The following is a 25,235-nucleotide window of genomic DNA, read 5'->3' as shown; positions in this document are numbered from 1 at the left end:
CTTTCCCAGCATCAGGGTCTTTTCAAATGAGTCAGCTCTTTGCATCAAGTGGCCAAAGTATTGGAGTTTTGGCTTCAGCATCAGTCCTTTCAATGAATATTCAGGATTGACTTCCTTTTGGATGGACTGGTTGGATCTCCTTGCAGTCCAAGGGACTCTCAGGCGTCTTCTCCAACACCACAGTTCGAAAGCATCAATTCTTCGGTGCTTAGCTTTCTTTTCTTTTCTTTATAGTCCAACTCTCACATCCATACATGACTACTGGAAAAATCATAGCCTTGACTGCACGGACCTTTTTTGATAAAGTAATGTCTCTGCTTTTTAATATGCTGTCTAGGTTGGTCATAACTTTTCTTCCAAGGAGTAAGTGTCTTTTATTTCATGGCTGCAGCCACCATCTGCAGTGATTTTGGAGCCCCCCAAAATAAAGTCTGCCACTGTTTCCCCATCTATTTGCCATGAAGTGATGGGACCAGATGCCATGATCTTAGTTTTCTGAATTTTGAGCTTTAAGCCAACTTTTTCACTCTCCTCTTTCACTTTCATCAAGAGACTCTTTAATTCTTCTATGCTTTCTGCCATCAGAGTAGTGTCATCTGTATATCTGAGGTTATTGTTATTTCTTCCGACAGTCTTGATCCCAGCTTGTGCATCTTCCAACCCAGTGTTTCTCATGATGTACTCTGCATATAAGTTAAATAAGCAGGGTGACAATATACAGCCTTGATGTACTCCTTTTCCTATTTGGAACCAGTCTGTTGTTCCATGTCCAGTTCTAACTGTTGCTTCCTGACCTGCATACAGGTTTCTCAAGAGGCAGGTCAGGTGGTCTGGTATTCCCATCTCTTTCAGAATTTTCCACAGTTTATTGTGATCCACACAGTCAAAGGCTTTGGCATAGTCAGTAAAGCAGGAATAGAACTCTTGATGATCCAGCGGATGTTGGCAATTTGATCTCTGGTTTCTCTGCCTTTTCTAAAACCAGCTTGAACATCTGAAAGTTCATAGTTCTTGTATTTTTGAAGCCTGGCTTGGGGAATTTTGAGCATTACTTTACTAGTGTGTGAGATGAGTGCAATTGTGCAGTAGTTTTTTAGTTTAGGGTTTATTAGAAAGCAAGAGTTTATCATCTGGGTCTTCAGAAGGCTTAATTTTAAAAGGCAGGTTCTGATATATTCAGAGGAAGAGGAGATGGGATAGTTTTAGTGAAAAAGGGAAATTCGGCTGGAGAGTTTCTTGGGGGAACTGAGGGTGTAGAGGAGGTGCAGGTGGTGTAGAATGGGAGAGAGATGGTGCCAGAGGGTGGGCCTCCCCTTGAGGGCCGAGGAAGAGGGGGATGAGGATTTTGAAGCTTTTTTATCGTTCTTTCTTTGCATCAGCTAAGATGTTATTTTGCAAAGAGACAATTTTCAGCTCCTGATAACATTTGGAAACCTCGGAGTAGCAATCAAAATACTCATTTTCTTCAGTTTGGGGAATTTTAGAACTATGATTGTCCAGTTTTGTTTTAAGAAAAGTAAGTTTGGGAATTTCACAAGTTCCTCCTAATGGCCATTGACGTTCTAAATTGCTTTTGGGTAGGTTGGTACATCTAGCTGGAACTGTGTATGCAGAAGGACTGTAGTTTTTAAACATAAAATCGGCCGGAGTCCCTGTAGTGGTGGAGTGCACCCTCAAAATAATTTAGGTAACTGGGATCCCATTTCTCAGAGTTTTTTCTCTAGAGTGAAAGAATAAGTTTCAAAAGCCTAAACAGCTCAAATACTTTGTAGGTCTAATACTAGCCAGTTCTAAGGGAACAGCCCAGTCATGCAAGAGCCAAGCTAAAAGCTGCTCAGCAAAAGTCTAGTGAAACAGCCTAAATCTGTGGGAGCTAGCCCACTAGAACAGCCCATTTCAAAGGGAATCTGGCCAAAGGCTGAACTGGCACATTTCCGGTTAAACAGCTCCTGTTCTAAATGGAATCAGGCTGGAGGCTAGTGCAGTTATAGTTGAGAAAGCCTGACTTTATAAGTGTCAGGCCAAAGTGCCAAATGAATACTCACAGACAGAACAAGGCCTTAAACAGAAAGAATGAGTCCCTGAAACAGATCCTTAATAAAACCTGGAGAGCCTCAAAACCCAAAGAAGATGTAAGCTCAGATCCAGGAGAAAGACTTACTCTTGAGCCCCAGGGTTTACGAAGAAAAGCAGTGGGCACCAGTGGACTTGGCGTGGGTCCTGCATCTGATTGCTCACCAGCCTTGGAGTCATCACAGGTCTTCTCTGGATCCCAGTCTGGGCCACCAAAATGTTGACTTTAAACAAATAGACTGCCAGTTATTTCTCCAGGTAAAGTGGGTTTACTCGGGATCAGCAAACAATTGCAGTTTGCGGTTTGCAGTCATGGTGAGCCATGTGCAAAACCTGCACACCCACGAGAGAAGAACACTTTTATGGGTGGGGGGAGGGATTAAGAAGGCCATTGTAGGAATTCACTTGCCAGTGTGGGAAACATGGGTTTGATCCCTGGTCCAGGAAGATCCCACTGCTGTGAGGCAGCTAAGCCCCTGCAGCAGGACTGCTGGATCCCACACCCTCTGGAGCCTGTGCTCCCGGTCAGTAGAAGCTGCACCAGTGAGAAGTCCAGGAACCACAACAAAGAGTAGCCCCCACTCGCCGCAACTAGAGAAAGCCTGTGGCAGCAAGGAGACCCAGCCAAACCAAAAATAAATAAATAAAGGGCTACGGTAAACAAAGAGTCCATTGGAGGAATTGAGAGTTTGAAGTCTAGTGACTTTTCCTTCATTTTTTTGGGGGGTAGGCCCACGCCCTGCGGCATGTGGGGTTGTAGTTCCCTGACTAGAGTCCACCCTGACGCCTATCCTCCACGCCCCTCCACAGTGGAAGCGCGGGTTCTTAACCACTGGGTCACCAGGGAGGTCCCAGTAGTGACTTTTCGTTGGCTGAGTTGTGACAGTTTTGTTGGCTGAGTTCTTGCCAGGCAAAAAAGAGGGCTCTTCTTCTAACTGTTGGTCATTGCTATCATCATACAGCGGGAGAGCTGCTCCTTCTGGCCTCTGGTGTGTATTTTAGTTGAGATTTCTGTTAATTTTTATACCACTGCTGATCCCTCAAAGTATATCCAGACTGGTTATTTATCAGATACTCATGTATTTCCTCATTTTTACATTGCTGAAATTGGGAAAGGTCTAACCAGCAGTGATGGCATGTCCCAGCTTAATTGGCTGTAGTTCTTTCTTTCTTTGTAGAAAATTGGAAATACACAGTAAAGAATCCAGAAGAAAAAAATTACTGGTACTTCTGACATCTAGATACAATGTTAATGTTGTGGCATATGTTTTTTCTAGTCTTTTAAAACTCTCTATAGATGTGTAATTTGCAGTTAATAATTCAGTGTACACTTAGATGAGTTTTAACAAACTTGTAACCACACTGTAGTATGATGGAGCTTACCTTGATCACACCTGAAAGTTACCCATGCCCCTTTGTATTCTAGTCCTTAGCACAAACTCACATATTTTTTTTTTTTTTTTGGTCTTTTTCTTTTATAACATTGAAATGATGCTGAACATGTTTGGTAGCCATTTGTGAAATTAAAATTTACTGTTTTTAGAGCAGTTTTAGGTTTAGCAAAGTGGAGGGAGATGTTTTGGGTTTACAGCATTAGGTTTAGGTGGAGATTTACCATGTACCCCTGCCTTCTCCTGTTATCAGCATCCCTCACCAAAATGGTACATTTGTTACCGTTGACTCACATAAGCACCCAGAGTCCATAGTTTACATTAGGATTCATTCTTGGCCTTGTATATTTTCTGCATTTAGACAAATATGTAATGACATGTATTCATCATTAGGGCATTATAAACTATACTTTCTCTGCCTTAAAAAATTTTGTAGTCTACCTTTTCATATATGCCCCTCCCCTAACCCTTGGCAACCACTGATCTTTTTACTCCATACTTTTGCCTCTGTAGTTTTCTAGGATGTCACATAGTTGGAATCATATAGTATGTCGCCTTTTCAGATTGGCTTCTTTCATTTAGTAATATGCATATTCGGTTTCTTCATGTCTTTTCATGGATTGACAGCTCTTTTTCTTTTCTTTCTTTCTTTTTTTTTTTTTAAATTTCTGAGTAACATTCTGTGGTCTGAATGCACCACAGTTGTTTATTCATTCATCTGAGTGCTTGGTTGCTTTCAAGTTTTGGCAATAATGAATAAAGTTGCTGTAAAACATTTTTATGCAGGTTTTTTCAACTCTTTGTTGAAAGGAGTTTATCCTATGATAAAAATATGTTCACTTTTATAAGAAAGTGCCAAAATGTCTTCCAAAGTGGCTGTACCATTTTGCATACCCACTAGGAATGAGTGAAAATTCCTATTGCCCCACATCCTCACCAGCATTTGGTATTGTCTGTTTTGGATTTTCTTCATTTTTGATGACATATGATGTGGAGCGTCTTTCCATGTGCTTATTTGCTATTTGTATATCTTTTGTGATATGTCTTTTAAGATCTTTGGCCCACTTTTTAACTGGGTTGTTTTCTTATTGTTGAGTTTTAAGATTTCTTTTTATATTTTGGATAATAGTCCTTTATCAGATACACCTTTTGCAGGTATTTTCTCCTAGTGTTTCTTTCCATTACCTTGACATTGTCTTTGCAAAGCACAAGTCTTAAATTTTAATGAAGTCTAGCTTATCAGTTATCTTTCATGGATTGTTCCTTGGTGTTGTAGCTAAAAAGTCATCAACATACCCAAGGTCATCTAGATTTTCTTCTGTATTATCTTCTAGAAGTATTTTTGCTTTGTGTTTTACATGTAAGCCTATGATTCATTTTAAGTTGATTATTCTGAAGAGTATAAAGTCTTGTTTCTAGGTTCATTTTCTTTGCATGTGTGTGTGCATGCTAATTCAGTTTAGTTGTGTCTGACTTTTTGCGACCCTGTGGACTGTAGCCCACCAGGCTCCTCTGTCCATGGGATTCTCCAGGAAAGAATACTGGAGTGGATTGCCATGCCCTCCTCCAGAGGATCTTCCCAATCCAGGGATTGAGCCTGCATATCTTATGTTTCCTGCATTGGCAGGTGGGTTCTCTGCTGCTAGCACCACCTTGTTATTGAGTTGCTCAGTCATGTCTGACCCTATGCGATCCCATGGACTGCAACACGCCAGTCCTCCCTGTCCTTTACCATCTCCTGGAGTTTGCTCAAACTCATGTCCATTGAATCGGTGGTGCCATCCAACCATCGCATCCTCTGTCGTCTCCTCCTCCTGCCTTCAATCTTTCCCAGCATCAGGGTCTTTTCCTATGAGTCAGCTCTTTGCATCAGGTGGCCAGAGTATTGGAGCTTCAGCATCAATCCTTCCAATGAATATTTGGGATTGATTTCCTTCAATATTAACTGGTTTGATCTCCTTGCTGTCCACGGGACTCTGAAGAATCTTCTGCAGCATCACAGTTCGAAAACATCAATTCAGCCAACATTTGCTGAATCATAGAGAAAGCAAGGGAATTCCAGAAAAACATCTACCTCTGTTTCATTGACTTCGCTAGTCTTTGACCATGTGGATCATAGCAAACTATGGAAAACTTTTAAACGGATGGAAATACCAGACCATCTTACTTGTCGCCTGAGAAACCTGTATGCAGATCAGGAAGCAACAATGAGAACCTTATATAGAACAATTGACTGGTTCAAAATTGAAAAAGTGCTATGACAAAGCTGTTTATTGTCACACTGTTTATTTAGCTTATACGCAGAGCACATCTTGTAATGCTGGGCTGGATGAGTTACAAGCTGGAATCAAGATTACCGGGAGAAATATCTACAGCCTCAGATATGCAAATAATACCACTTTAATGACAACTGAAGAACTTAAGAGCCTCTTGATGAGGGTGAAAGAGGACAGTGAAAAAGCTTAAAACTCAGTATTAAAAAAGACTTAAGATTGTGGCATCTTGTCCCATCAGTTCATGGCAAAAAGAAGGGAAAAAGGGGGAATCAGTGACAGATTTCCTCTTCTTGTACTCTAAAATAACTGTGGATGGTGATTGCAGCCATGAAATTAGAAGACGATTGCTTCTTGGCAGGAAAACTATGACAAACTTAGATGGTGTATTAAAAAGTAAAGACAACACCTACTGACGAAAGTGTATAGTCAGAGTCTTTCCAGTAGTTGTGTATGGATGTGAGAGCTGGACCATAAAGAAGGCAGAGTGCCGAAAAATTGATGATTTTGAACTGTGATAGTGGAGAAGACTCTTGAGAGTCTCTTGGACAGCAAGGAGATCAAATTGGTTAATCTTGAAGAGCTGATTCACTGAAAAAGACCCTAATGCTGGGAAAGATTGAAAGCAGAAGAGAGCAACAGAAGATGAGATGGTTGGATGGCATCACCGACACAGTGGACATGGGTTTCGGTGGACTCTGGGAGTTGGTGATGGACAGGGAGGCCTGACGAGCTGCAGTTCATGGGGTCGCAAGGAGTCAGACACGACTGAGCGACTGGACTGAACTTGTGGTGGCCTCTTTTGTTACAGAGCATGGACTGTGAGGCAGACAGGCCTCGGTAGTTGCAGCTTGTGGACTCTAGAGTGTGGGCTCAGTAACTGTGGCGCTCAGGCTTATGGTTGGTTTCAGTGACGTGTGGGATCTTCCCAGACCCGAGACTGAACCCGTGTTCCTTGCACTGGCATGTGATTCTTAACCACTGGACCACCAGGGAAATCCAATATCTCTTCATTCATTTAGTTCTTTGATTTTGCTCAGCAGAGTTTTTCTGGTTTTTCCTTCTATAGATCTTATACATGCTTTGTTAGATTACCCTTAAATATTTCATTTTTGCGGGGTGCTAATGTAAATGGTATTGTGTTTTTAAATTCAAATTCCAGTTATTGCTGATAAGTTGGGAAATTAATTTCTGAGTATTAATCTTGTATTTTTGCAACTTTGCTAAAATTGCTGTTTTTAGCCATTTTTTATTTGATGTATAAGAAAGTTTCTCATATCATTAAACATTGTTTTAAAATGTGATTCCCCCCCCCCCCATTCATGGCTGTAGAATTATTTATATAACAAATAGTGAATGCCTTCTTGTGTTGACACTGGCAATATACTGATGATTGGAAGGTAAGACTTCATGCCTGATCCAGGAGTTTACAACTTGGGGGAATTAATAGGCAGTTTCATTACAGTGTGAAAAGTACTTGGGTAGTAGACACATAGGAAGGATCTCTAATCCAGTCTTTGGGGGAGATGAAGGCGGCTCAAAGTTAAGAGTCCTAAAGGATAAGTTGAAATTCATCAGGCAAAGAAAAATGGGTAAAGGCTGTATCGGAGACCCAATACTGTGTAGGGAGTTTGTTCAAAGACCTAGAGGAAACGAGAACATGGCTTGTTTGGGAAATTGCAGCACTACATTTTAGTCATGTAGGAAGAGAGTGTATTCTATTTTATCCAGTATCCTGTTGTAGATATTTAAATTTCCCTTTTTTCTCCTACTGTAAGTAATATTGGCATGAAAACCTTATACATAATTCTTTGAGTATATCTTTGCTAATTCCTTAGGGTAAATTTCCAGAAGTATAATTTCTGGGTTAAGCAAATTATTTTGGTAGCCATGTACATCCTTGTTGATGCCTTATTTTGTGTACAGTTTTGTGAGATTGCTTTAAATAAGAGTGCTTGCTGCTGTCCATTGCAGAAGCATGATGTGTGCTTGTAATGTTCTTGTCTTTTATCTGTCTCACCGGTCCTGTCCTGATGGAAATAACATTGAGCAAAAGTTTGGAAACGTGGTTCTTGTCTCTTGATTTATTTATTTAAAATACCTCACTGCTTTAAAAGGAAATAGGATAGTAAAAATTAAACTGTAAATGTATTCTTTCAATTGCCAGAATTTTATTCACTCATTCAAAAGTATTTGTTAGTGATTATCATGTATCTGGCTTTGTGGTTGATGCTGCTTACAGAATGGTTAAGAAAACAGTGATTGCTACCTGCATGCAGTTTATGGATTGGTGGAATAGGAAAAAAGCAACATGATTAATATATGTATGTGAATAATTATGTTTTCTTTGATTTTGAAACTACTATTTAAATTATGTTTAAGGCTTTATTGTTGTTATCTAATCTATAGTTTTATCAAAATTGGTACAATATATGTTTAGGTTTGTACCATATATTTTGAATCTTAATACATTCAAAAGCCTTTGTGATAGAAAATAAAATGTTACCAAATGTTGAATTTGTTTTCTAAGGCTTTTTACAGGCTTATCCTCTTATATTTTTAAAGATGTCATGATTATAGTGATGATATATTTGGAGGTAATTCTAATCAGACTTCTGATGAAATGACTTTTGGGTATTTTTCAGGTTAATACTGCAAAATATGAGACGATCAGCAGCACCAAGTCAGTTGCAAGGGAATCCCTTCAAAAAACCAAAATTTATATCACCAGCAAGAAGTCATCCAAGTCCCAATGAAGAGGTTGCAAAACTGAATTCAGAAATAAAGTTATTTGAGGTAAAAAAACAAACAAACAAAAAAAAACAGTAACGGAAGCCTAATGTAGAGAAGCATGTATTTTAAAAAATTGCCATTTAAACAGTTAATAGTGCTCACTGCCTATAGGAGTTTTCAGTATTTCTGGTAAATTCTTCTAAAAACCTTAGACATAATGACTAAATATATATATTTGAAGGAATGGCATAAAGTAAACTTGCGTTAGGTCTATAAATAAACTTTTGGTAACAGTGAAAAATACCTCCACAAGGGAAGGGGTGGAGATTCTTGTTCAAGAAAAAAAATTATCCTGGATCAGTGTTCTTTTTAAAAGTACCACATAAGTAAACAAAAACTTTGGATAAGGTAATTTAAAGAGAAAACATATATAAATAATGTTTTATATCACTGTTATGGAAACTTCCTTTCCTTTTTACTTATAAAAAGTAAGTGCTCAAAACAGTCTTAATATATATTCTTTGCTACTAAGATGAAGGATTATTTAAGTCTTAGGTATAATAGAAGATTTATAAAGATTATATAGAGCATATGTAAAATGGACAGTCCATACTTTGGCTACTCTACAGTTCTCTGATTTATGTTCTGGAGATTGAAATCTGCTAATATTTTTTTCTTTTTTTTATTATGGCACAATTTATATAGTCTAAAATTTGCCATTTTACCATTTTTAAGTGTGCAGGTAAGTGGCATTAATTACATTTTCTTTATTGTTCAATAATCACTTATTTTCTGTGTTCGAAACTTTTCATTTCACAAAAACTTCATAACCATTAGGCAGTAATTCCCTATTCTCCCTTCCCTGGTCATCAATACACTTTCTGTCTCCATGAATTTGATTACTCTAGGTACCTCAAATTTACATGGAATCCTAAATATTTGTTCTATTGTGTCTGGCTTATTTCCCTTAGCCTGTGTTTTCTAGGATCATCCAGGTTGTAACAGGTGTGAACATCAGTGCTTTATGTGATTAAGTAATATTCAATTGTTTCAGTTCAGTTCAGTCGCTCAGTCATGTCTGACTCTTTGCGACCCCATGGACTGCAGTACGCCAGGCCTCCCTGTCCATCAGCAACCCTCAGAGTTTACTCAAACTCATGTCCATTGAGTCGGTGACATCATCTAACCATCTCATCCTCTGTCGTCCCCTTCTCCTCCTACCTTCAATCTTTCCCAGCATCAGGGTCTTTTCAAATGAGTCAGCTCTTCCTATCAGGTGGCCAAAGTATTGGAGTCTCAGCTTCAACATCAGCCCTTCCAGTGAACACTCAGGACTGATCTCCTTGCAGTCCAAGGGACTCTCAAGAGTCTTCTCCAACACCACAGTTCAAAAGCATCAATTCTTTGGTGCTCAGCTTTCTTTATAGTCCAACTCTCACATCCATACATGACTACTGGAAAAACTGTAGCCTTGACTAGACGAACCTTTGTCGGCAAAGTAATGTCTCTACTTTTTAATATGCTGTCTATGTTGGTCATGGCTTTTCTTCCAGGGAGCAAGTGTCTTTTAATTTCATGGCTGCAGTCACCGTTTGCAGTGATTTTGGAGAGCCCCAAAATAAAGTCAGTCGCTGTTTCCACTGTTTCCCCATCTATTTGCCATGAAGTGATGGGACCAGATGCCATGATCTTAGTTTTCTGAATGTTGATTCAGTTGTATGTATATATATATATACACATACACCATATTTTGTTCATTCATTCATTGATAGATCCTTGGTTTGTTTCTACTTTTTGTCTATTTTGAATAATGCTGATATGAACATTGGCATACATGTTTCTGTTTAGGTTCAGTTCATTTCAGTTCAGTTCAGTTCAGTCGCTCAGTCATGTCTGACTCTTTGCGACCCCATGAACTGCAGCACGCCAGGCCTCCCTGTCCATCACCAACTCCCAGAGTCCACCCAAACCCATGTCCATCAAGTTGGTGATGCCATCCAACCATCTCATCCTCTGTCGTCCCCTTCTCCTCCTGCCCTCAATCTTTCCCATCAGTCAGGTCTTTTCAAATGAGTCAGCTCTTCGCATCAGGTGGCCAAAGTATTGGAGTTTCAGCTTCAACATCAGTCCTTCGAATGAACACCTAGGACTGATCTCCTTTAGGATTGACTGGTTGGATCTCCTTGTAGTCCAAGGGACTCTCAAGAGTCTTCTCCAACACCACAGTTTAAAAGCATCACTTCTTTGTCTCGCAGCTTTCTTTATAGTCCAACTCTCACATCTGTTTAGGTACCTGCTTTTAGTTCTCTTCTATGTATATACCCAAGAGTGGAATTGCTAGATGATACAGTAATTCTATGTTTAGTTTTTAAGGTACTACCAAATTGTTTTCCATAGGTACCGAACCATTTTACATTCCCACCAGCAATGTGTGAGGGTTCCATTTTTTTCTCCACATCCTTAGCAACACTGGTTATTTTGTTTTAGTTGCTGTTTTTTTGATTATGGTCATCCTTATTGGTGTGAAGTGGTATTCCACTGTGGTCTTGATTTGCACTTTCCTAATGACTAGTAATTCTGAGCATTTTTTCATGTACTTATTGACCATATGCTTATCTTCTATGGAGAAATGTCTTTTCACATCCTTTGAGGCTTTTAACTGATTTTTTGTCTTTTTGTTGTTGAAAGCATCTGCTCATTCTTGACTCTTGTTATTTGGTCTGCATCTGTTTGTTTTATCCGACACTCCTTTAGAATTCTGGCCACAATGTAAGGAGAAAACTATGTAAGCATAGTTTTTCATTTTAAATATGGTTTCTTTTTATAAAAGCAACTTTGTTTAAATTAAATGCACATACCTGTAATCTACCTACTACAATTCAGTTGTATTTCATATGGTCAGAGTTGTGTAATGATTACCAAAATCAATTTCAGACCATTTTAATCATTCCAGAAAGAGAGAGACCTCACACACATCAACCCATTCAAATCCCTCAGCCCTTTGTAATCACTAATATACTTTCTGTTTTATGTATTTATCTATTATGAACATTTCATATAAATAGAGTCACACAACATGTGGCATTTTATGCCTCACTGTTTTCAGTTTTATAGTGTTTTTCAAGGCTCGTCCATATTGTGGCATGTATCAATAATTTATTTCTTTTTATTGCTGAATGTGTTAGTTTCCTATTGCTGCTGTAACAGATTATCAGAAATTTAGTGACTTAAAACAATGCAAATGTATTATCTTATAGTTCTGTAAGTCAGAAGCTCAACGTGGGTCACATTGGGCTAAGATCAAGGTGTTGGCAGGGTCGCATTTATTTCTGGAGTTTTTAAGAGTGTTTTCTTTGCCTTTTCTAGTTTCTACAGGCCACCTGCAATCTTGGTGGCCCCCTTCTTAATTCTTTGAAAATTGGTAGTGGCAGTTTGATTCCTTTTATTGACATCTTTTTGGCTCTCTGAAACTGGAACTCATTTGGTTAGATTGGGCCGCCCTGGATAACTCAGGACAATCTCTCTATTTCAAGGTTCTTAACCTTAATTGCATCTGCAAAGTCTCTTTTTTGTCACATAAGGTAACATTTCCGTAGGTTCTAGGAATTAGGGTATGGACATCTTTGGGAGGCATTATTCTGCTTACCACACTGAGTAATATTTCATTGCATTAATATACCATATTTTATTATTCCATCTGTTGGTTGATGGATGTTTGAGTTGTTTCTATTTTTTAAATTTATTAGGCATTATGAATAATGCTGATGAATATTCATGTGTAAATTGTTGAATAGATACATGTTTTCATTTCTCTTGGGTGCATTCTTAGGATGGAATTGCTGGATCATATAATAATTCTGTGGTTAACCTTTTAATGCCATGGTGGCTGTACTGTTTCATTCCCATCATTAATGTATGAGGTTTCAGTCCTCCACATGTTTATCAACACTTACTTATTATCTATTTGATTATAACCATACTATGGATGAAGTGGTATCCAACTTGGGGTTTTGATTTACTTTTCCTTGGTGGCTAATGTTGAGCATTTTTGTATGTGCTTATTGGCCATTTGTATATCTTTTTTGGAGAATTGTTTATTCAGATCCTATTTTTTTAAGTTGGATTATTTGCTTTTTATTACATAGTTGTAAGAGTTCTGTATAGGTTCTAAACATAGGTGCCTTATATGATTTGCAAATATTTTCACCTATGTTGTTGATTACCTTTCACTTTCTTGATGGCTTCATCTGTAGCACAAACATTTTAAATTTTGACGAAGTCCAGTTTATCTGGGTTTTTCTTTTTTGGTGTTGGTAGTACTTGTGATTTTAATGTTGTATCTGAGAATGTCATGCAGATTTACTGTATTTTCTTCTAAGAGTTTTATAGTTTTAATTCTTCCATTTCAGTCCATGACCCATTTTGAAATGGTTTTTATGTATGATGTGAGGTAGGAATCCAATTTTATCATTTTACATGTGGATATCTAATTGGGTTCCAGGACCAGTTTTTGAAAAGACTGTTTTTTCCTCTTTTGAATCATTTTGACACCCTTGTGTTTAGGTTTATTTTCTGACGGAGGTTCTAAGGACTAATTTGAAACCAAAACCACTGGTTTATTCTTTTCCTCTTATAATTATTATTAAGAAACTAAAAAGTTTTCTTTAAATACTAATGAAGTAGGCATTTTTGAAACCATACAGCTGTTTTAAGTAAGGCAACATGCAAAGCCTAAAAATATTAGGCTGAGCAGTCAACTTTACTGTCCCGTTTGTCTATTCCATCCTTAAATTTTTTCTTAGATTGAATTAATCCATACCAAGAATGTATTGGTTTGGTGACTTCAGGGGTCTTTTATTTGAGTGGTCTGATAAATAAAAATCTGGAACAAATCAAACATAAAAATAAATATACTAATGGATAATAATCCACTGAATAATGTAGGAGTCTGAATCCCTAGTAATATAACTAAGTAAGTAGTAAACTCTTTCTCAGAGTGGAATGCTAAATCACAAAAATAAAGGTAATGGTGATGTTGGAAAATATTAATGGGTTCCAGAACCCATTGGATTAATAGGTGAATGTTTTATCAGGAAGTAGAATATTTGAATACACTCAAGTATCTCCTTACAACATACTTTAAAGACAAGTAGAAAAATACTAACTTGGTGAGAATACCTGGTAGACACCACTTTAATCAAATGGCTGCCTCCAGTAATGGACAGATTGATATTTTGTGCCCTTAGTATGGTGAACTATGATATTCCTTCCAAAATACGTAATCTGAAGCTCATCATTAGGAAACATCAGACAATCCAGATAGGGGAGCATTCTATAAAAAAGTTGGCCTGACATTTCTTCGAAAGTGCCAGAAATCACAAAAGATGGATAAAGGTGAGGAACTGTTCTAGGTGAAAGGAAACTAAAGAAACTTGTTGACTAAATGTATTGTGTGACCTGGGATTGGATCCTTGCTCAGGGGAAAAACTGTCAAAAGACATTGCTGGGGTAAGTGACCCCATTTGAATGTGGGCTGTGGATTAGATAATAATATTTTACTACCATGGTTAAATTTTTGATTTTAATATTTACTGTGATTATGTAAGAGAGTGTTTTTGCTCTTTGCAAACACACTTTGTCGTTTTTAGAGGTAAAGGATCACAGTGTCTCCAGCTTACTTTCAGATGTACACACACCACACACACACACACACGTGATACACACACATGCACAGGAGAGGTAGAGGGAGAGTAAATGGAGCAGAATGTAAACAAATGGTGAATTTGGGTAAAGAGTACATGGGACTTCCTTGTATTATTTCTGGAATGTTTCTATAAGTTTAAAGTTATGTCAAAATAAAATGTTGCAAAAAATAAAATTTGTGACTCTCATTAATTTATTTCCATGACTTACTTTAAAATATTATCAGATAGGTTTTTGAATGTCTCTGAAATTTGCTAAAATGAATATTTATAGAGATATGACAGCTGTGTCTGTTATTGTAAGCTATTATTTAAAAAACACTTCAAACATACTATTGTAGACAGAAAAATGACCTTCCAAAAACATCCATATCCTAGTCCCTGGAAACCCATGAATATATTACCTCACATGGCAAAAGGGACTCTTGACTAAGTGATTAATGTTTAAGGACCTTGAGATGGGAGTGAGGGTGGTCATTCTGGCTTATCAAGGTGGACCCAATGTAATCACAAAGGTCCTTAAAAGTAGAAGAGGGAGACAGATGAGAGTTAGAGAAAGAGATGTGATTAAGGAAGCAGGGGCAGAGAGATGTAGAGGCACTGACTATGAAGTGGAGCAATGTTGGTAGCTTTTAGAAGTTTGGAAAGCCAAGGAAATGTGTTCTGTCTTAGAACCTCTGGAAAGAAATGCAGGTAACCTTGATTTCAGCCTGGTAAGAGCCAAGTCAGAGTTCAAACTTAGAAAATTATAAGACAATACATTTGTGTTGTTTTAAGCCACTAAGTTTGTTGTAATTTGTTACAGCAGCAACAGAATATTGATACATATATAAAAATAGAGAAAAGAGTGTATGAAGAACCCCTCATGTACACATCACCCAGCCTCTGCAGTTGTCAGTTTATGACCCCTTTTGCTTCATTTTTACCTCTCTAGCTCCCTCCCCCTTTTTTCTCAACTCATTATTTTGATACAGCTTCCAGGAATATCTTCTCATTTGTAAATATTTTAGTACTTGACTCTAAAATATAAGGTACTGTTAAAACAATATGTGGCAATATCATCAGCCACATAAGAAATTAACAATATTTAAGTGTTGCTTTCAATATTGAGAAATTTAGCAAGAAAGATAAGCAGTTGACTGAGAATGGCACCTTGTGACTTGTTTAAAACCTCATTTGATCTGTTGCTTAAAATACACTATAATTGTAAGCGTGATTTTCGTTCTGTGGTATCTTTCAGCTTTTGAAAGGGACAGTGAAAGTCGCTCAGTTGCGTCCGACTCTTTGCAACCCCATGGACTATATATATTATAATTCTCCAGGCCAGAAAACTGGAGTGGGTAGCCTTTCCCTTCTCCGTGGGATCTTCCTGACCCAGGAGTTGAGCTCAGGTCTCCTGCATTGCAGGCAGATTCTTTACCAGCTTTCAGCTTTTATAACATAATAAAACTAGTTTAAAAAAATTATAATTTTAGTTTATTTTAAAATACCTATTCCCTATTTAGATATGAGAAACTAGTAGCTCATATTCAGTATTTTAAATTGGGACTCTATTATGTAAAAATATGGGAAATTAGGTTTAATATCAGCATAAAATACATACTTTGTTTTTTTAGGTTTCTGCAAATAAGAATAATTTTCTCCAGCCACAAAATGATCCCAAAATATGCAATTTTAATTTGCCTACTGAAGGACGTGCTAAAGGAATTAATCATGGGGATAATCACAGGGAAAAATATTGTTTGGAAGCATCTACAAAGGCAACATTAGACCTACATCATACAGGTAAGACTGTACAGGTTATACTTGACCAGTCTTATTACAATATTATTTAAATTGATTATTTACAATAATGAATATATTATATTTGGAAATAGTTGATACATTAATAGCACTGCTAGATCATTGGCATGATTTATCTTTAATGATTGAATTAGTAACTATGTCATCTAAATCTTGTATTTTGTAATAGGCATATGTCTAAGGTTATTCATCGTAAACTTACTGGTCAAATAATGGTCTTTACCTCAAGTACCAAAATGAATTGTGTTTAAAGGTTTGATTTTTGTTTTTAAGATTTAATTTTAAAAAAAAGTCTTATTCATATCAATGTATGACAAAACCCACTGAAAAATAAAAAAATAAAAAAATTAAAAAAAAAAGGAACATAGATATAGCTATAGTTTAAAAAAAAAAAGTCTTAAAACGCATTAGCAGCATTAAAATCGGAGAGGTGAACTTTAAATGTTAATTAAAAATTGTTAATTCATTATAGTACATTGGAGTAACTTCAGTTAGATTTGAAAGTATATAATTGTAGGAAAACCAAGCATTTAACAAATTCCCCTACTGCTGAGTTGAACTAAAATAATGATTATGGTTCTTGTTGCATTGTAAGAGATTAATATTTTTCAGGTAGTTAAAAAAATTATCTGGAGTATTCATGGGTGTTTATTTGGCCTTTTGAAAGGCACACCATTAAGACTACATTTTTCTAAATTACATTTTATTCATTTTTTGGTTGAATAGAGTTTGTGGGAGAGAGCCTCATTTACTAGTCTACAGAATGCAGCTTGTCTCCCTAAGATACCAATGCAAATCAACAGTGTGCCTTAAACTAAACCCTTTTGAAGGAACTTTTTGAGAGTTGTGATATTTAATAAATTTTACACGTGAATGGGTTCATTTCTTGTTGGGGCAGAGGGTCTTCTGTGTTTTCCCAACTAGCCAGGATCCTTAGTACCATTTATGTGCTCCTCATAACTTCAGATTTGTGACAAGTTTCAGAATGAAGTTGAGAAGGACTTTTGGAGCTGGTATCAAAATTTAGTGAGATCCCTAGAGACAGCATGGCCACGGTCACGGGCATAGCAGTTTAGCCTCTGCCCTGTTTCACTCCTTTACTCTCCTTTCTTATTACTCTTCTCCTTCAGTTCAGTTCAGTTCAGTCGCTCAGTTGTGTCCTTACCTCCCTCCTTTTCTCTTTTCTTCCTTCCATCTTTGTTAGGTGAATATCCTTTTTTCTCAGATTTTTTTTTCTCTGCTGTCAAGCCTGTGGTGGGTAATGATCCATCTATACCTGTTTCTTTTATATCATGGTGGCTAATCTCTTCCCCAGAGAATGATATTAGACTCAAAAATATAATACACTTAATGTTACTGATTTGGGGCTGCTTTTGTGTTCTACTATAGTTTCTCATTCTCTTCCTTACTAAATATGAGAAGGGAATTAAGAGTTAAGATAAATTGAAGAGGGAGTTAATTTACCCAACCTCTAATCCCTTAATCCCTTCTCTGATTTAGTACATTGACTGGACTGGGGAACCTGTGCCAATCTCCTGATACTTTACTGCCTCTCATTTAGAGAGAGAGGTTAGCTGGGGAAAAAAATATTGTGAGAAACATCATGCTTCCTTTGGTGATTGCTGGAGAGGGATGTTGTGTATAAAAAAGTACGGAGGTGAAAGACCTATATATTCATCTTTTGACATTCTTTTAATTCTAGGTCTAATTCGCCTTGGAGTCAGTTCCAAGCCTGCATGTCCTAGTGAAAATACACCCTCATTTCTTACTAGCTTTTTATTTTGAAAAATTTCCTACATACAGAGAAGTTGAAAGAATAATCCAATTATCATCAAAAATTCAGTAGTTTCTAATATTCGCCTCATTTGTCTGTATTCCCCACCCCCCTTGTATGCAAATTTTTTTGAACTATTTGAAAATATGTTGCAGCTTTCATGCCACTTTACCTCTAAATACTTCAGCATGTATGTCTTAAAATAAATGCTGTCTCCTATATAACCACATTACACTGAACAGTTAACAATAATTCATAGTATTTAATATCTAGTTCATCAGGAAAACCATTTTTACTTAAGCTAGTTTATATTTGGTTTCTTTACTAACTGAAAGAGCCCTAATAAGTATATTTTCATTCTGTTAAACTTTACTGGACACTTCAAGTCTCTTCAAGTCTGTTGGGGTCATACTGGATTGGGGTGGACCTGAATCCACTGGCTGGTTATGAAGAGAGACAGAGAAATACAGAGAGGAAAAGACTTTCTGACAGTGGAGGCAGAGATCAGAGTAAACTGCAAGCCTAGCAACATCAAGGATTGGTGGCAATCACTAGACTCCAGAAAGAGGCACAGAAGGATTCTCCCCTCCATCCTTCTGAGAAAACATGGCCTGATCTCAGCAAGGCAGCGGTGAGCGGTGGCGTGAAGCAAGATCTTAATTACTTGCCCAGGAATTGAACCTGGCTAGCCTGGATGAAAACCAGGAATCCTACCCACCAAAACAGCAAGGGCTAGAGGCTAGAAGCTGTTTTTCCCTGGATCTTTGCCCCTAGTGAAAAATGGATTTATCATGGAGGCAAAAAATGTGAATGCAGGTACAGAGTTTGTTATTAGAGACAGCACAACAACAAGCAGGAGAGCACAGAGAGAAGCGGTTTGTTTAGTTGAGACTGAAGAAGGCAGAGCTGCACGCTGGAGAGGAAGGCTGTGGGCGTTCCCCTAGTGAGGGGCGCAGTAAAGAAGCGGTTAAGTCACTCACGTCTGTCAGTTCTTCTGGGTCTTTGTCTTCCTTCAGGCCAATTATCTGGCTGCTTTTTCCACACCTGACCAACCCTGGGACCTTCCCCACCCTGGGACCTTCCCCTGGGGTGGCTTGCACCTCAGCCAACATGGATCTCGAAGTGAAGGCTTCTGGGAGGAGCAAGGCTCGTTAGAGCCTGGCGTCATCCCCTGACTTTAGACCCATAGGGAGCCTTTCTGTGTATCCCTTGTCCCAAAAGAGGGGGGAGCAGAGGTCTTAATCCTTTATTCAAACAGAATTTTGTACCTCTTTGTCCTTGCCATGACTGTCACCTTAAGGTGTTTACAGGAGACAAACACTGTAATCAGGAAGCTGGTTGTAAACGCCTCAGCTGGAGCCCACCATCTCCTGTCCCAGGAAATGCAAACAGGAGGCTAGTTGTAAATGTCTAACCTGGGGCCCATCTGTCTCTTACCTCAGGCCCTGCTGACACCTTGATTTTGAACTTCTGGTCTCCAAACCTAAGACAATAAATTCTGTTGTTTTAGGCATTTGTGGTATTAATACTTTGTTGCAGCAGTCCTTGGAAATTAATAAAGACAGCCCTAGATCTCCTGATACTCATGGCTACGCTTAGTCTTTAGAAAAACAAAGAAATCTTTGATTCTTTCTGATTCCTTTTCATTGTGATGAAGTATGAGATGAGACCATTAATCCTCCCTCAGGCTGTTCAACTGTACTCATTATATTTTATCTGTTAATTTTTACCTGATTTTCCTTCACTAAGCTGTGGCATAAAAAGGCAGTAACTGTGTCCTTTTTGAGTTATAAGTCAAACAGGATAAATTAAAATATTTTATGACTAAATGAAGGGATTTTGTAAAACTTGTAGTTGAGTCTTGTCTAAGCCCTTTGGCTCTCAAGTGCTTTAGAGAAGTCAAGAAGTAGCTGCTGGAACATTACAGTTTGCAGGGTTTGGTAATACTTGAGAGTATAGTTTCAGAAAGTGTTTGGAACAAAAGCCGTATTGTAATGGATATGTGATGAGTGGAAACAGACAAATGGAGGCAGTGTATGAAATAAATAATGTATGTAAATCAATACAGAAATATGATTTCGAAGGGAAGGAGTGGTATCTTGAGGGATAGCAGGGAACCAGAGAGTTTTTTGGTTGGTTTTTTTTTTAAAGGTAGTGTGTCATAGTTTGAAAGGAAAGCGGTATTGAAGAGGGGAAGATAAAGGATATAAAAAGGAAATGATAAAATCTGTCTCTGTTGGCGGGATAAGTGTTTTCCAAATGGGTTTTAGGTCCTTAGAGATGTTTGGACCTGTTTTCAGGGGTTTATAAATCCTCAGAGAAACTTAGAAGTTTGTGTTTTCTTTTACATGTTATGAGTAAAAGTGTGTATGCACATGTTGGATCTTTTGGGTGGCCACCATAAACCTGAGCACTGTTACAGGATTTCATGTCTGCAGATGAGAACAGAGGCGGGCAAAGTGGGGTATCCCACTAGATGAAGGTCTTGTCTGTTTGGATTAAGGACAGTCAGAGAACAGAGTCGGATTTGCAAAGAGTCTGACACGACTGAGCTGAGCGCACACACATGTGCACATGCTGTATTGCAGAAGAATATTGCTGGACATGAAAGAACTTGCGCCGTATCTTTTGGTACAATGTTTATACTGTGATTAGCAGTTTAATTTCAGTAAAATATCACTATCATGTTAATGATTTTTGAATTTTATTGGTTTATAATTAATTTATAAATGCTTATCTTTGAAATCTTCAAGTACATTTAGAACTACCTCATCTTTTTTTTTTTTGGCTGCTCTGCTTGACTTGTGGGATCTCATTGTTCCGTGACCAAGGTTTGAACCTTAGCCAGAGCAGTGAGGGTCCAGAATCTTAACCACTTGGCCACCAGGGAACTCTGCTACCTCATTCTTTTTAAAATATAATATTCCATTGTGTGAATTTGCCAGTTGTACTTAACCAGTTCTGTATTAATGGATATTTAGATTGTTTTGTATCTTGTTACAAACAAAGCTACAATGAATGTCTATGTATTATAATCATATGTGAGAATATATTCTTAGGATATCTTGGAGTAGGGTCTCAAGGTATGTGCATTTATCATTTTGATGGATAATGTTGAGCAATTGCCCTCTGCAGAGGCTAATACAAGTTTGTATTCTCACCAGCAGTGTATAAACAATGTATGTCATTTACTGTGATGCTAAATCTATATGTAAGTATATACTTGCAATTTTTGATATTTGGCAATCTAATCATTAAAATATTTTGTTGAGCTTTTTAAGTTAAACTTCTTAATGTTGTATTTTGAGATTATTTCAAATTTACAAAAAAATTCAAAGAATAGTACAAAGAATTTCCACACACTTTACCACATTTGTGTGTGTGTGTGTGTGTGTAATTTTTCCAAACCAGATGAGAATAAGGTGCTGACATAGTGCTTCATTACTCTAAATTCTGCATTATGTAATATTTCCTAAACTACACTGAATATAAGGATAAGCTTCTATAAAGTGCAAAAGTACAATCATCATAATTAGGAAATTAACTTTGATATAATACTATCATCTGATCCACAGATCTCACTCCACTTTCTTCACTTGCCCCAATGATACCTGTTATGGCAAAAATAAATTAAAATAAAAGAAAATTGAAATATAGTTGATTTACAGTGTTGTGTTAATTTCTGCTGTATAGCAGGGTGATTTGGTTTTTTATATATATGTGTGTGTGTGTGTGTGTGTGTGTGTATACACACACATTGTTTTTCAGATTCTTTTTCCATTATAGGTTATTATATAGAATATACCCTGTGCTATATAGTAGGTTCTTATTGGTTATCTATTTTATATATCGTATTAGTGTATATGTTAATCCCAACCTCATAATTTATCACCTTCCTTCCTCTTTGGTAACCATAGTTTCTTTTCTACATCTGTGAATTTGTTTCTGTTTTGTATGTAAGTTCATTTGTGTCTTTTTTTTTTTTTTTTTTGATTCCACATGTAAGTGATACCATATAGTATTTGTTTGTCTGGCTTACTTCACTTAGCATGATAATCTCTAGGAACTTTAAAAAAATGAATATGTGAACATTTTTTCTGCTAGTTCAAGATTGTTGTATATAATTGTCATGTCTCTTTAGTCTCCTTTAATCTTGAACAGTTTCTTAGTCTTTGCCTGTCTTCTGTGCAGCATTTTAATATTCTTAAAATTATAGGCCAGTCATTTGTATAGTGTTCCTCAATTTGCATTTGTTTGGTGTTTTCTCATGAGTAGATTTAGGCTATACATTTTTGGCAGAAATATCACAGAAATAATTCTTACTGTATCATTAGAAGGGATATGATATCATATGATATCAATTTATCCTATTATTAGTGACAGTAAGTTTGGTTACTTACATGATTACATGGAACAACAGACCAGTTCCAAATAGGAAAAGGAGTACGTCGAGGCTGTATATTGTCACCCTGCTTATTTAACTTCTGTGCAGAGCACATCATGAGAAATGCTTGGGCTGGAGGAAGCACAAGCTGGAATCAAGATTGCCAGGAGAAATATCAATAACCTCAGATTGTCTTTTTTTTTGATCATGCCTCCTGGCTTATGGCGTCTTAGTTCCCTGACCAGGGATTGAACCCTGGGCTAGAGGCAGTGAAAGCTAACCACGGAACCTCCAGGGAAATCCCAGTTTAGATTGTCCTGAGTGCTTAGCATTTCAGGGTGTCACCCCCAAAGCACAGGGGTGAAGTGTGAGATGTATATGCTATAACTGAGAATGATTCTCAGGGCTTGGATTCACCCTGGCTTTTAACCCTGTGTGGAAGATTTTTTTAAAAGTCTTGTCTTCCTCATGTCCTGTGGTGTGAAATATGCCTTCTCGGATAGGGACTGGCTCCTCCTGCCGCTTCCGACCCTGGATGAAGCACTGCGCCACAGAGCCCGGGGCTAGCACTCCGTGCCCCCGTGGAGGCTGGACGACACCGTCTGCCAGTGCGGTGGGGGTTATTCCTAGTGGTGTGAGGTTGGTCTTTGAGGAATGGGAGACAGGAGGGAACCTGCCAGGTAAATTCCTCTTTTTCCTCTGTGGACTACTCTGTTTCTTTTTATAGTGTGTTGGGAGGTGTTCCAAGCAGAGTACCACGTGGATGCATTTGCCAAGTGACCTACTCTGTCTTTTTTATAGCTTGCTATAAAGTGGTAGCCAGCACTATAAAAAATAGTGTTTATTTATTTATTTATTGTCTACGTGGCATGCAGGATCTTAGTTCCCTGACCAGGGATCGAACCCATGCCCCTTGCAATGGAAGTGTGGAGTTTTAACCACTCGACCTCCAGGGAAGTCCCCAAGCCAGGACTTTACATGGTTCCTTGCCTCAGTTTACCTTTTTTCACTCTTGATGTGCTGTGTATGCAGTACCCAAGGAAAGCCTCAGCATTCCAGTCATCGTTTCAGGCCCTGTTTGCCAGAGAATGTGGGCTAAGACAAAGATTAATAAGGGTTTAAAGTCCATACCTTTTTTAAAAAAAATCTCCTAAAATATGGAAATTATCTCAGTAGTCATGTACTCTTTTTATTTAACAAGTAGCTCATGGAAAAAAAAATCACTACAACCCCCCACTCTGGGAGGGACTGACTCCTCCCGCCACATCTGATGCTGGATGAAACGCCACACCACAGAGGTTGGGGGTGACATTCTGTGCCCCTCGGAGACTGGATGGCACAGTCTGAAAGTGCATTAGGGATTATTCCTGGTGGGATGAGTTATTCCTTATTTATTAAATTTAATAGATCTAATTATCTAAAGTCTACTTTGGAAATTTAGCTTTGTCCATATTTCCCACATTTTTAATAGCTAAAGAGTTAAAATATATTAGCAGCTGTATTTATTTTTAAGGATAATTTTTTGAACGTATAATTTTGAAACATAAAGAAAGGTTGATAGTTTTACATTGACTACCCATACACCAACCACCTAGGTTCCACAATTAAAATTTTATTGTATTTGCTTTATTGCATATCTGTTCATCCATCAGTCTGTCTTACTTTTAAAAAATGAATTTTAAAGTTGTAGACATCAGTACATTCTCTTCAAAATACATCATTGAGAGTAATGTATCTAAATACGTTCTCCCCATACAACTATCTAAAAATACTATAAGTAAAGCTGTGCGTGCATGCTAAGTCGCTTTAGTCATGTCTGACTCTTTGTGACCCCATGGACTGTAGCCCGCCAGGTTCCTCTGTCCATGGAATTCTCCAGACAGGAATACTGGAATGGGTTGCCATGCCCTCCTCCAGGGGATCTTCCCTACCCAGGGACTGAGCCCTCATCTCTTACATCTGCATTGGCAGGTGAGTTCTTTACCACCAGCGTCAGCTAGGCTCTTCTAAGTTTTACCTGTAAGAAATTGGAATTATTGATGTGAGTGGTGTGTTTCAGATAAATGATGTCATACAGTATACATATATCTACATACAACTTGATTTTTTCATTCGCTAGTGTCAAAGGTGAACAAAGTCAGACATTAGTTAAAAACAATTAAAACAGATTTTATTCAATAACTCCTGATAGTGGGGTCAAGAACTGAGCTCCTTTCTGATTTGTGCAGAGGTGACTGGGCTTTTGACGGGAGGATGAGGGAGGCAGAGTGTTCAAGTAGAGTCAGGGAAGTGAAAAATGGCAAAAGGCAGGTTGGTGTAAATAAGATTAGGCAGCTGTATCTGCTAGCTGGCAGTTATCAAAGTTAGGATCCTGCCTTCTCACCAAGACTGGAAGGCCTTGACTCTTTTCTTTCTGTTAATTACATTTTAAAGGAATGACTTTCAGGTTCTTGAGAAGGACACTCCTGAGTTGTGGGAGATTCAAAGCATGTCAGAGGGACAGAGGAAGGATTCACAATTGTCAGCCTTTTTAGTAAATGTGCTACCAAAGGGAGGTCAAGGGCCTATGGTCGGGTGTTAGCCAGAAGAACAAACTGTAAATTCTTTTGATAGCTCTGAGCTTTTGCAGAACAGAACTTACGGGGAGGCTAGATTGTCCCAGGGACAGGGCCTTTAGGCTGCTAGAGGTCATCCTAGGCATGGTCACATCTCTTAGGGCAGGGGTTTGGATGAAGATATTCTGTGCTGAAAGTACTCACTTTGCAGTTCTCACTGTTGTGCTTTGGAGATTTTTGTTTTCTAAATTTTAGAATCCTTTTAGTTGCTGCAGGGTTTACATAGTGTAAATATATCATGATTTATTTAGGATTGTATTAAAAATACTACAGTGAACATCCTTGTGCATGTGGTCTTATGAACTTATACAAATGTTTCTCAGTTGTCCGATCATAATGCGTTTAAATTACATTTTAATGTGGTTTACTAGTTGCCTTCTGAAATGTCCTGCCATTTAATACAGTTAAATGAAAGGTTCTAAGCTGTTCCCCTCACTTTTGGTCTCCTCCCAGTAATAGTTGCTGTCATTAGTTTGGTGTCTGTCCT

General features: G+C 37.8%; 1 protein-coding gene across 3 annotated transcripts in view; it reads left to right on the top strand.

Annotated features, from left to right (window-relative positions):
* RAD54B (RAD54 homolog B) overlaps positions 1 to 25,235 on the top strand; it is a 107,779-nt gene that overhangs the window by 6,636 nt on the left and 75,908 nt on the right. For all 3 annotated transcript variants that reach the window (XM_065902961.1, XM_065902960.1, XM_065902962.1), the window contains exons 2-3: positions 8,383 to 8,533; positions 15,789 to 15,957. In XM_065902961.1, the coding sequence (XP_065759033.1) occupies positions 8,399 to 8,533; positions 15,789 to 15,957 (304 nt within the window). In that variant the 5' untranslated portion in view covers positions 8,383 to 8,398. The remainder of the gene's footprint in view (positions 1 to 8,382; positions 8,534 to 15,788; positions 15,958 to 25,235) is intronic.

The sequence above is a fragment of the Muntiacus reevesi genome, chromosome 12, assembly GCF_963930625.1.
Source record: "Muntiacus reevesi chromosome 12, mMunRee1.1, whole genome shotgun sequence".
Classification (NCBI taxonomy): domain Eukaryota; kingdom Metazoa; phylum Chordata; class Mammalia; order Artiodactyla; family Cervidae; genus Muntiacus; species Muntiacus reevesi.
This window is presented reverse-complemented; position numbering and strand designations above follow the sequence as displayed.